This window comes from Leptopilina boulardi, unplaced genomic scaffold (genome assembly GCF_019393585.1).
Source record: "Leptopilina boulardi isolate dan_hultmark-lab unplaced genomic scaffold, ZJU_Lbou_2.1 LbouV2_278, whole genome shotgun sequence".
Classification (NCBI taxonomy): domain Eukaryota; kingdom Metazoa; phylum Arthropoda; class Insecta; order Hymenoptera; family Figitidae; genus Leptopilina; species Leptopilina boulardi.
Window position 1 is genome coordinate 5,832,897 of NW_026137838.1, and position 12,864 is coordinate 5,845,760.

Below are 12,864 nucleotides of genomic sequence, written 5' to 3' on the forward strand. Positions count from 1 at the left end.
GAGGCATTTCCGTTTTTTTTTTTAATTTTATTTCAGTGTTTCTTCTCCAATTTTGAAATATTTATTTTTCGTTGAAAATTTCGAGAAATGCCATCATAAAAACCAGTGTATGTGTGTGTGAGTAAAAATAAACATTGCGTGATGGTTGAGGGCGCTAACGTTAACCTTGCAAAAAAAAAAAAAAAAACGAAGACGAAAAAGTACAAAGGTTCTCCTTTCTTTTTTTTTTACTAGACAGTAGTATATATAGACTTGAAGCCTATATCACCTCCGTGTGAGTCGTTGTTTACCGGAAGTAGCCACTGTCTGCCTCGACCGTGAGGAGCCAATTAGAAGGAAGTGGATAAAAAGCCGGACTTCCTATAGAGTTTAGACCTATAATGTGTCCCACCATAGAGAAAAAGGGGAATGCACCCGGCGCACATGCAAGTGAATTGCTTACTGCATTTGTATTTCATTGTATTTATATATATGCCATGCAAATGTGTGTGTGTGTGTGTGTGTTTAAACAATACACTGTATGAGCATACAAAGGTACAGTCTAATTCCACAAAGGTATAAAGGTAATTCCTCATTTCAATGCACAATAATTTTCATGTTTACTGCCTTCGAGCAAATTATCGGAAAAGACTATTATTGAAATTATGGTTTATAGTTGTAGGAATCACCTTAGTTGAAAAAAAATAATAAAAAAAAAATAACTGGCTATTTCAGTTCAAACATTGTATTTCTGTAACAATTGGTGTAAAGGATCAATTAGTTTATTTTTTATCACTGGAAAATAATAATGCCTTTTTTTATTTTTGGAAAATTCAAAATTTTTTTTGTTTTTAATTTTAACAAACAAAACTTTTAGGTTAGGAACTTGTTTAATTAACAGGTATGATCATTCCTAATCATTCCTAACCTAATTCTATTTAACCTAACTTAATCATTTCTAAGCTAACCAAACCTAACTTAACCTAATTCTATTTAACCTAACTTAATTATTCCTAACCTAACCTAATGCTATCTAACATAACTTAACCATTTTTAACCTAATGTAACTATTTCTAACCTAACTTAACCATTTCTAACCTAATTTAACTGTTTCTAACCTAACATAACCTAATTCTATCCAACCTAACTTAACTGTTCCTAACCTAAATTAACTGTTTCTAACCTAACATAACCTAACCTAATTCTATCCAACCTAATTTAACTATTCCTAACCTCAATTATCTGTTTCTAACCTAATTCTATCCAACCTAACCTACCTAACCTAACCCAATCCTATTTAACCTAACTTAAATATTCCTAACTTAACCTAATCCTAACAGAACCTAATCCTAACTGAACCTTATCCTAACTTAACCTAATCCTAACTGAACCTAATCCTAACAGAACCTAATCCTAACTGAACCTTATCCTAACTTAACCTAATCCTAACTGAACCTGATCCTCACAGAACCTGATCCTAACTGAACCTTATCCTAACTTAACCTAATCCTAACTTAACCTAATTTAATTATTCCTAACCTAACCTAATGCTATCTAACATAACTTAACCATTTCTAACCTAATGTAACTATTTCTAACCTAACTTAACCATTTCTAACCTAACTTAACTGTTTCTACCCTAACATAACCTAATTCAATCCAACCTAACTTAACTATTCCTAACCTAAATTAACTGTTTCTAACCTAACATAACCTAACCTATTTCTATCCAACCTAACTTATTTATTCCTAACCTAACCTAATTCTATTTAACCTAACTTAAATATTCCTAACATAACCTAATCCTAACTGAACCTAATCCTAACAGAACCTAATCACAACAGAACCTGATCCTAACTGAACCTAATCCTAACTGGACCTAATGCTAACTTAACCTTATCCTAACTTAACCTAATCCTATTTAACCTAACTTAATTATTCCTAACCTAACCTAATGCTATCTAACCTAACTTAACCATTTCTAACCTAATGTAACTATTACTAACCTACCTTAACCATTTCTAACCTAATTTAACTGTTTCTAACCTAACATAACCTAATTCTATCCAACTTAACTTAACTATTCCTAACCTAACCTTATCCTATTTAACCTAACTTAAATATTCCTAACTTAACCTAATCCTAACTGAACCTAATCCTAACAGAACCTAATCCTAACTGAACCTTATCCTAACTTAACCTAATCCTAACTTAACCTAATCCTATCTAATAATGTGACTATTCCTAGCCTAACCTAACTTAACCATTCCTAACCTAACCTAAAAGTTTTGTTTATTTGTTTGTTTAAAGTGGTGAATTCAAACTTTTTCATGTAAGAATTTCTATTGTGATTTAATTGATATAAATTCTATAAATTCAATTAACAATTAAATTAACAATATAATTTTTAATTTAATTAATCCTCGTGTCACAAAGTGCGCCTCTAATCTCGAATTCAATCATCTCTTGCGGGATGAAAGTTATATTTTCGCATGTTGGCATTTATTGGTTGCACGTCTCTGAAAGTCAGTCAATATTTGTTACTGAAAGTCAATCAATATTTGTTATATATTAAGTTAGCTTTCTGTATGTGTTATATTTAACAGTATATATATGTGTGTGTGTGTGTGTGTGTGTGTTATTTATAATTGAAGGGTTAAATGTGTTAGTGTTTCTTATGTAAATAATTGTGGTAAGTGAGTTGACTTATGAGGATGAATAGTCAAGTCTTATGTCTTCGATATATAGAAGGAGGTGATATTAATTTTAACATCCAATCCGTGACAGAAAATAAACATGTTTCATTTTGAAACGTGTACTTAACGATACTTTGAACGTGAGAAGCCCCACGGGATCTGCGTTCACTTGTGTATTTTGCGCGGTTTACCACAGGTGCTACCTGACTTTTAAAAGTCTTGTCGTGCCCGCAAAGATCCTTAGTCACATTCATCTTGTTACTGCTAGGGTTTCCTTATTTGTTTTCAGAACTTTTTTTCTCCCAACCCTCTCTCTATTTTTTTTTTTTTTTTCCTCTTTTGTATATATGTACCTCAATTTACGTTTTTTTTTATTCCACGACACAAAGATAACATAGTGATTATTGGCAATTTTCCAATATTGAGGGAATATTTAATTTGAATTTTTATTAGATTTATTTTTTTTTTCTCGTTCTTTTTATTCATTACTTGGAAAGCGCAAAAATATAAAGAGAGAGAAACCGATATGAGAACAATTTTTTTTTTAATGTTCTAATTAATATTTTAAAAATTTTTTTTGCCAATTTATTCATTGCAAAGGAATTATTTTACGTTACCTTTGTTAAATTTTTCTTTTTATGTTTGAAAACAATATTTTTCGATTCAATGAATTGAGCTTTTATATAGAAAAATATTTCTGTTGCGCATTAAAAAAATGTTTTAACCTTTCATTTACTCTCTAAATTTGAATCAGTCATATTTCACTGATTAACAGTAGAAATCTACTAATTGCCATAGCGAGAATTGAGCAACTGATAATTAGTAGAAATTTACTGATTGAATTAGTAAAATTTCTACTGATTCAGATTTAGAGAGTACATTTTCTTTTTTATTTTAAATTTTCTAAAAGAATTATTTTTGATAAATTTAGATTATATATATCTTTGGAGATAAATTCAGTATTTGATAATTTTTTTGTTCTTGTTTTATGTCAAAAACAAAAAAAAAAAAGACAAACAATTTTTCCAACAAGGTAGAAATGAAAAAGTTTACAACGAACAAATGCGATAAGCGAACCAACATTAAATCAACTACTCTCACAGTCGTCGATTCAATTTCGTCTGCGTATTCTCATGAGAACTCTGGCTGTGCTTCTCTCTTCAACATTTCAAACTGTAAAAAATGGCATTTCTTTTATTGAAAAAAATGTGAAAGCATTAGTAATGTTTTACAGATAATGGACAATGTTCCAACATTATGAAAAAAAAAAAGAAAAAAAAAAATTGCCTGGCGCTTTTAAATTTATAATATCCGAATTTGTTCCAACAATTCGCGAATAATTCTAAAACAATTTTTTCAAATTTTTATTTTTCAAATTAACAGAATTTTTTTTTTTAAACAAATTTTTACTAAACATAATTTTTAGGCGCCGAATTTTTATTTGTCCGAAATTGCTAATGATCGAACAAACAATCAATAGAAACATTTCGGTTTAAAATTCACCAATCAAAATTTGTCAAAATCCCACAGAAAATTATAAAGTATTAAAATAAGCTGCAACGCTTATTATTTTAATCCTATTTTGCTTATTTTAATCCATTTTGGTATTAAAATAAGCAAAATTGGATTAAAATAATAAGCGTTGCAACTTATTTTAATGTCTTTTAATTTTCTGTGCCATGATTGGCGGATTTTAAAAATAGCGCCGAAATATTTCTGTCGATTTTCTGTTCGGACATTTGTAATTTCGGACAAATAAAAATTCGGTGCCTAAAAAATTTTGTTAATTAAAAATTCTTCAAAAAAAAAGAAACTCTAATGTTAATTCGCAAAATGAAAATTCGTCTAAAAAATAGGTCTAAAATAAAATTGAAAATGTAAATTCTAATGATTTATATGGGATAATGCGCCCGAAATTATGAAATTGCAAAATTTAATGAATGCTCAATAGAAGTGTTAATGTGAAGAAAATTCCATTATCAAGTTTTGCTATTGTAAAATTTATATGAATCGCCTTGGACAAAAAGAGCATGACTCTGTTTTGTTTAGTGTTTTACATGAACTTGAAGCTTTAGTCCCGTAAGGTTATGGATGAATGTGGGAATAAATAGAAAACCGGTTGTCTTGGAAGTATAAGAAAATGCGGCAAAGTGTGGAAGCAATGCTCTATCATAATGTCCATGCCTGACGCGATTAGTAGTGGTGTATATAGCCTTATGAATATGATGAGCTTCCGGCGAAGTATCGCTTAGCAAATTGAACATAAATATCAGTCAAACTATATATATATATGTTAATAGATATCAGCTCGAGTCAGAAAATGTTTGCCCTTGATAATTCGTTTACGTTTGTTTAAAAAAGAAAAATCATTTATAGAATATGATTTTAATCATTTGTATATAAAGAAACCTTCGTTTTTAAAATAACTTTTTTCTATAAATAAGTAAATATTTATAATCATGATTTTATATTTATCATAAATTTGCTATTTTTTTTCATATAGTCAAAGTGAAATTTTTTAGTCATTACTGAGAAATTTGACGTAGACTCAATTAGCACGCTTAATTAAAGTGTAATTTATTATTAGCCATCAGGAAATTACTGAATTTTAAAAAGAAGGATTTTTTCGTGATTCACTAATTGAGTTTTCATTTACGTCATAATTTCATTTGAATAAATGGATATATTTTACATTTAATTTTTAGTGAATATGAGAGGGTGGGGAAAAATTTTTACAATTCCTTTATTAATTGAATTTTTGTAACTAAATAATTTAGTATTTAATTGTAATTTAGTTATTACAATTAGCATATTTAAATATTATTCCTATTGAATAATACTCTCTAAATCTGAATTAGTAAAAACTAAAAATGTTTACTAATTTGAATTAGTGACTCATTTTTTGCTTCTAAATTAGTAAAATTTTACTAATTATTAATAACTTTTACTAACAATTAGTAAAATTTAAAATTTAAAATTAGTAAAATTATTAGTAACTTTTACTAACAATCAGTAAAATTTAACTAATTCAGATTTAGAGAGTATAAAAATCTGAATTTTTTTTTTGACGAAAATTTATAAAAATACTTATAATAAAGCATTAAATTAAAAAATTAATTTTGTTTACAGAACGCACACTGGAGGATCATGAAGATATTCTTGCAACGCACAGAGAAATTGAAATGTTCGCTTCTTATCACGAAAGAAAATTCTTTTTCCGTGAAGACTATTTGAAGTACGAATTCTTCATTAATCCTAAGGTAAGATTTTCCCTTTTATTCCTTTTTTTTTCTTCTTTTCTGTTCTGAATAATTTTTTACTACTTTCAAATGAATTGAAAGTATAAAATAATTATGATAAAGTAGAAAATTGTAAATTATCTCCGTTTTCTACTTTATCATCAGAGGGTAAGTTACCAACAGAATTGGCTGTAGGTAATAACACAGTTACCTACACGCGAACTTTCTACTTGCAGTTTCTGACATACCGACTGTTGAAATTTGTTTCATCGATATTGGAAAGAAGGTTTTAATTCTTAATCCACGAGGGCGCTACTGTATAAAGCCCTCAAAATGGTATTGATTTTTCTTCTTTGTTGAATAAAAAAAAAAAAAAAAATTGAATTGCAAATACTTGAGATATTTGCGTAAAACATGAGAAAAACTTGAGTTTTAATTAACATTGTAATTAAAGATTAGTCACTGTAAGTCATTAATATTGATATTTAATTAGCATATGATTATTAAAAAGATTTATTTATTTCTCTATTAAGGAAAGCAGAGAAATATTTTTTCAAATTAAAATTTCGAATTTCTAAAATATTTTCTAGATACATATTTTTTTTTAAGACGTTTTGTTAATTATTCTTAATTTCATTAAAACCAGTTAAGAATTAACCTTGTTCTTCCAATGTAACTTTGGTCATGTCATATAAAAGTTTTGCATGGTACAAAAATATTAAATGCTGAGATAGTTGAAACTTTTTTTTCTTTTTTTTTTTTTTTTAACTTTCAAGGCCCATGGGAGGCTTACGTGTTGAAACTTTTAAATGAAAAGTTTTTACAGGTCTATTATTAGTTCCATATTGCGAGTTATTAAAGCAACGAGTCTCAAAGGAGTTCTGAACTAATTAATTAAAATTAGTCCACTAACAAAATAGTATTCACTCGCGAGTACATATTTTTTTTTTTATACGTAATTTTTTTTTTTTTTTCCCCCCTCTCAAGTTGCAAATTGAGAATATTCCGAGTTAATTAAATTCTTGAGAACAATACTAGAGCTGAAAAATTGAGTTCATAGATATATAAGCTGCTCATTTTTTTTTTTTTTTACATTTTGTCTTAAAAGTCTAGAGAGAAATTTTTCATTTTACTAATGGACGAGAGAAACGTGACGATTTCCTCACTCGTATTTTCCACTTCTCTTCTCTCTCTCTCTTTTTTTTGTCACTTTTTTCGTACATTTCGTCAAATCGACACCTCTCTTCTCTTTTAGAATTTTCTTTTGTTAGGGGTTTTTTTTTTTTTTGTAATTTTTTTGTTTTGTTATGTCTATATAGCTTTTAGTCTTCCTTAAAACTGCTGAGACCGTCTGTTTGGCAAACTCCAAGTAGTAACGTCTTCTGCAGACGAGTACAGAAGGAAAACGAGATACAATTTTTTTTTTTTTATCCTTGTCTGGGTATTGCTTTCCGTCTTACGCCCTCGGGATCTCTTTGTAGACTATAGGGAAAGGGATACTTTCGTGTCACAGAAATGCCGCGTTTAACAGTATACAATAATACCAAAAGTACAACGAAAAAAAAATTAAAATAAAAAAAAAAAATAATGTGTGAAAACCTGTTTCTCATTAGGAGCATAAGTTGTAGAATTTTTTTTAAATCGACTAGAAAGTGAAACGTGTGTGCATCCTGTGAACATGATTATTATTGTCTCCCCTCATCTCATAAAGAATATATAAAAATAGTAAAATATTAATTTAAAAAGAAAAGGTATTTTTTTTTTTTTAGTAGTTAGGAAATAAAATTAAGAAAAAAATTTCTATTTTTTGTGCTTTTTTCTTTGTTCTACTTTTTTTTTCTTCTATATACTACTTTGAGCTTTTTCAAAGAGAGTGCAATGTGTTTCTTTTTTTTTTTTTTGCAAAATAAAAAAATCAAACTATTTTTAGAAACATTGAATATTTTTCGATATTTCTTCAAAGAAATTCACATTTTTCCCTGACAAATTAAATTTTCTTTGAAAGTAGTTGCTTTTTTTTGGAAAAAATAAATTCAAATTTCTCTATATATCAGCAGATATGATAGATGTAGTGAAATATTTCAGTCTTTTTTTTCCATGTTTGAGAAAATTTTTTCAATTTAAGAAAAAATGAAATTTTGTTTGAAACTGAAAATTTTAATTAGGAACAATATGGAAAAAAATATTTACTTGGAACAGCGAAAGGTTTCACTAGATTAGAAAAAGTTTTAATTGTTACAGTTAATTCACTATTTTAGTAAAAACCTTCGCTGTTACAAATAAATTTTTTTTCCATGAAGTTAGTTTTTTTTTTAAAGTCCCTTTCAATTTTTATTTTAAATAAATGTTTAATAAAATTGAAGATATCTTTTTTTAATCATTTCTCTAAAATTGAATTAGTAAAATTTTTAACAAATTTAAGTTACTTTTTGCTTCTGAATTAGTTATATTTTACTAATATGATCGTAAAATTTTTTTACTATTAATTAAATTTTACTAATACGATAGTAAATTTTTTTACTATTTGTTAAATTTTACTAATTTAAAAGCAAAAAATAAGTCACTAAATTAGTTAAAATTTTTTTTCTGAATTAGTTAAAATTTACTAATAGAATAGTAAATTTTTTGTACTATTAGTAACATTTTTCTAATTAAAAAGAAAAAAATAAGTCACTAAATGAGTTAAAATTTTTTTCTGTATTAGTTAAATTTTACTAATACGATAGTAAAAATTTTTTACTATTAGTAAAATTTTACTAATTCAAAAGCAAAAAATGAGTCACTAAAGTAATTAAAATTTTTTTCTGAATTAGTTAAATTTTACCAATACAATAGTAAATTTTTTTTACTATTAGTTAAATGTTACTAATACGATAGTAAATTTTTTACTATTAGTTAAATTTTACTAATTTAAAAGCAAAAAATAAGTCACTAAATTAGTGAAATTTTTTTTTCTGAATTAGTTAAAGTTTACTGATACAATAGTAAATTTTTTGTACTATTAGTAAAATTTTACTAATTCAAAAGAAAAAAATAAGTTACTAAATTACTTAAATTTTTTTATGATTAGTTAAATTTTACTAATACAATAGTAATTTTTTTCACTATTAGTAAAATTTTACTAATTCAAAAGCAAAGAATGAGGCACTAAAGTAATTAGAATTTTTTTCTGAATTAGTTAAATTTTACTAATATAAAATAAAAAAATAAGTGACTAAATTAGTTAAATTTTTTTCTGAATTAGTAAAATTTTACTAATTCAAAAGAAAAAAATAAGTTACTAAATTAGTTAAATTTTTTTACGATTAGTTAAATTTTACCAATACGATAGTAATTTTTTTCACTATTAGTAAAATTCTACTAATTCAAAAGCAAAGAATGAGTCACTAAAGTAATTAAATTTTTTTTCTGAATTAGTTAAATTTTTACTAATATAAAATAAAAAAATAATTGATTAAATTAGTTAAATTTTTTTTCTGTATTAGTTAAATTTTACTTATACGATAGTAAATTTTTTTCACTATTAGTAAAATTTTACTAATTCAAAAGCAAAAAATGAGTCACTAAAGTAATTAAAAATTTTTTCTGAATTAGTTAAATTTTACTAATACGATAGTAAAAATTTATTTGTACTATTAGTTAAATTTTACCAATTCAAAAACAAAAAACAAGTCACTAAATTAGTTAAAATTTTTACTAATAGAGTTAACTATTTTTTTTTTCATAAAATTTAAATAATTTCAATTTAAAATTATAAATAAAATTGAATTAGAGTTAAAAAATAAATTGATTGGAAAAAAATCGAAAAGTTGCATGTAAGATTTTAAATAGAAAAACAGTTATTTAAATCTTTTTCTATAAATATTTCACGTGAATATGTATTTTGTCTGTTTCAGCAATTCTTTCCTCCTGAAATGGTTGCTTTCCCACAAGAAGATGAAAGAGGGACGTTAGCCGATGCCGAAAGCGTTTTAAGGGTAAGCAAAATATTTTTTTTCCGTATTTTCTTATTTTTTTTGTATTCATGTGAAAAACTTATATAATTTTCCTTTTCTGTTTTTCAGCATTATTTATCTCGTGATGATAGTGAGTGCCCTCAAGTGTTTAGTACAGTATGGTTGAGAGAGGATGGTTGCAATACATGGAAAAAGTCTGACATGTTACTTTTTGGTCGCAAACTCTACACGACGAAAAAGGTAAGACACAATAATTATTGTTATTACTTTTGCCAATAATTATGGTTCTATATGAAAAATTATAAGCCTTCATATAAGACGTTTGAAAAAACAAAATCATATATATGTGTGGGAAAAATTTTCTTCAGATTTTTTTTTTCCACTAAATTGAAAAAAGTTTATTTGGCTAAAAAAAGTATAAATAATTTTGTTTTAATAATTTTTCTCTGATTTGAGGGAAATTTTTTTTTTTTACAAACGGAGGGAAAATAAATTTTTAATAGGATTTTAATAAACATAGTAATTATTCTGATATTATAAAATTATACTCTCTAACTGAATATTTTTGAGTTAAATGGTTTGATGGAACGTAACTGTTTTCTGGGAAGATTATGTTGATTTGTTGAAATGGTTTAGATTCATGTCACTAAATTGTAGTGAGTTCTGAGAGGCTTAGTTGATTGTAGTTTCCTCCAAGTTCCGAGTATCTTAGTCTACATATACAGTTTGTGTCCTTTTATGTTTCAATTTCTCAAACAAAATTATAGTTTGGATAATAATTTATCAAATGAGAAAACTCATTTTTTTTTTAAGATTTTTTTATTCCAATTATTTACAAATAATTCTAATTTCTAATTTTTCGAATTAGAAATTGGATTGAAAAAAATGAAAAAATAATGGAAATATTGTTGTTGAGAGAAAAAAAAAAAAAAGAAGTGCTTCTGTTTATCAGTGCATTTAAAATGCTCGTCTTAATGAGGCTAAAATAACAAGTAAAAAAAAAGAAAAAATTGAAGTTAAATTTAAGTTGAAGCTCTCATTTAGATTACAGTTTGAGTTTAACCAGCAGAGCGTTAATTTCCAAAGTGCTGCAAATCAGAGGGAGTACCAGATTTCGAAGGTCTGTGACCGTCGTCGCGGTCGTTGAGAGTTGAATTTCAGTTTAACCGACGACTCTCGAGTGTCACTCGTGGTCATGGGCAACACCGGTGGTAACATTGAAGGTCTGAATTTCCACGATGAAAATTTTCTCCTCACGTATTTTCCAAAGAACTCTACTTTCTCTCAATATCCTAATTCCCTATTGCTTTCGAGTCAGTTTAACGTAAATCTTTTCAGAAGTCTGAAACATTGTTCCAAATAAAAAAAAATTAATTTTGATTAAAATTAAAAAGTTTAAATATTATTGTTAAATTGTCAAGAGGTATATAGTCTTAAAAGAGGAAAATTATAACCGATATGATTTTATATCAGTTTTCTTCGAGTGGAAATAATTGTATATAGGATAGGTGAAGCATTATTCAAATTGCAATTTCTTAGAAGGCGTAATGTGATATTGGAATAAACAATAATGGTACACGGTGTAACAGCCATATAACAGTTCGTGTGGCGTGAAATTGTCTCGCATGAACGACTGAAACGTGTTTGCAAGCAATTCGTCCTGGAACGCGAAATCATCAATGGGATATATATATATATATATACACCTAGTCACGCACCCTTTGAGGGCCGTTAAAGGAAATTATAGAACCAGTTACACTGAACAAGCAGATCTTTCAAGTCTTTCCTGTAAATTCAATTCGAATTACCATATATAGAGTCGTCATTTTTGAAAATTAATCATTAATTTGCGACGGAAAAACAAGAGAAAAAGTACTACTTTCAGAGTAAAATGGGAACTGTCCGAATTTTCTGCGCATCTCTGGCAAATTTTACTCCAAAAAATACATTGAAAAAAATTCTTAACACCCTTTATACCAGGAATTGACTAATTTGTCTGGTTACGAGAGGAACCCACTAGGCAATTTTGGTTATGATTAATAGTCATTAATGCGAAGCAAATTTTTTTCAGTGTAGTAAAAAATTGACTATTTCTGTAGTAAATTTTACTGTTTCCGTAGTAATTTTTGACTATTTCTCTGGAGTAAATTTTATTTGTTTTTGGAGTAAAAGTTGCCAGAGGTGCGCGAAGAAACTTCGCACAGTTGCCATTTTACTCCGAAAGTAGTACTTTTTCTTTTTTTTCCGTGTCGATTTTGATACAGGTCCTGGATTATATTTTTTCGACTTATTTTAATAAGATTTGACTTTTGTTTTTACATTTTTTTCATCAATACAAAAAACAGATTTTTCCTTAAGTCTGGTTTTAGTAGAAATTTTCTTGTAGCTTTGTATTTTTTTTTCCTCAACTAAAATGTACTCACTAAATCTGAATTCGTAATTTTCTACTAATGAAAGAATGCGGATTCGTTTACCAATTGAATTAGTAACAGTTTTGACTAATTTTTAGTTAAAAAACTACTAATTGCTAGTAGAAAACTACTAATTCGTGGAGTAAGTCGTATTTTTTACTACTCTCTAAATCTGAATTAGTAAAAATGTTTACTAATTTAAATTAGTGACTCACTTTTTGCTTTAGAATAAGTTAAATTTTACTAATTGTTAGTCAAAGTTACCTTGTACTAAGTTTAGAATTAGTTAAATTTTACTAATTGTTAGTCAAAGTTACTAATCATTAGTAAAATTTTACTAATTAGAGAAGCAAAAAGTGAGTCACTAATTCAGATTAGAAAACAGTTTTATACTAATTCAGATTTAGAGAGTATTTCAAATTAGTAAGCCGATTTACTCCATGAATTAGTAGTTTTCTACTAACAATTAGTAGTTTTTTTTACTAAAAATTAGTCAAAACTGTTACAATTGGTAAACGAATCCGCACTTTTTCATTAGTAGAAAACTACTAATTCAGATTTAGAGAGTAAAAGTCAAATCTGC

The 12,864-nt window shown here is 26.8% G+C and overlaps 1 protein-coding gene across 4 annotated transcripts in view; it reads left to right on the forward strand.

Annotated features, from left to right (window-relative positions):
* LOC127281853 (growth factor receptor-bound protein 14-like) overlaps positions 1-12,864 on the forward strand; it is a 438,976-nt gene that overhangs the window by 93,846 nt on the left and 332,266 nt on the right. For all 4 annotated transcript variants that reach the window (XM_051305804.1, XM_051305807.1, XM_051305805.1 and 1 more), the window contains 3 exons: positions 5,805-5,935; positions 9,811-9,891; positions 9,979-10,110. In XM_051305804.1, the coding sequence (XP_051161761.1) occupies positions 5,805-5,935; positions 9,811-9,891; positions 9,979-10,110 (344 nt within the window). The remainder of the gene's footprint in view (positions 1-5,804; positions 5,936-9,810; positions 9,892-9,978; positions 10,111-12,864) is intronic.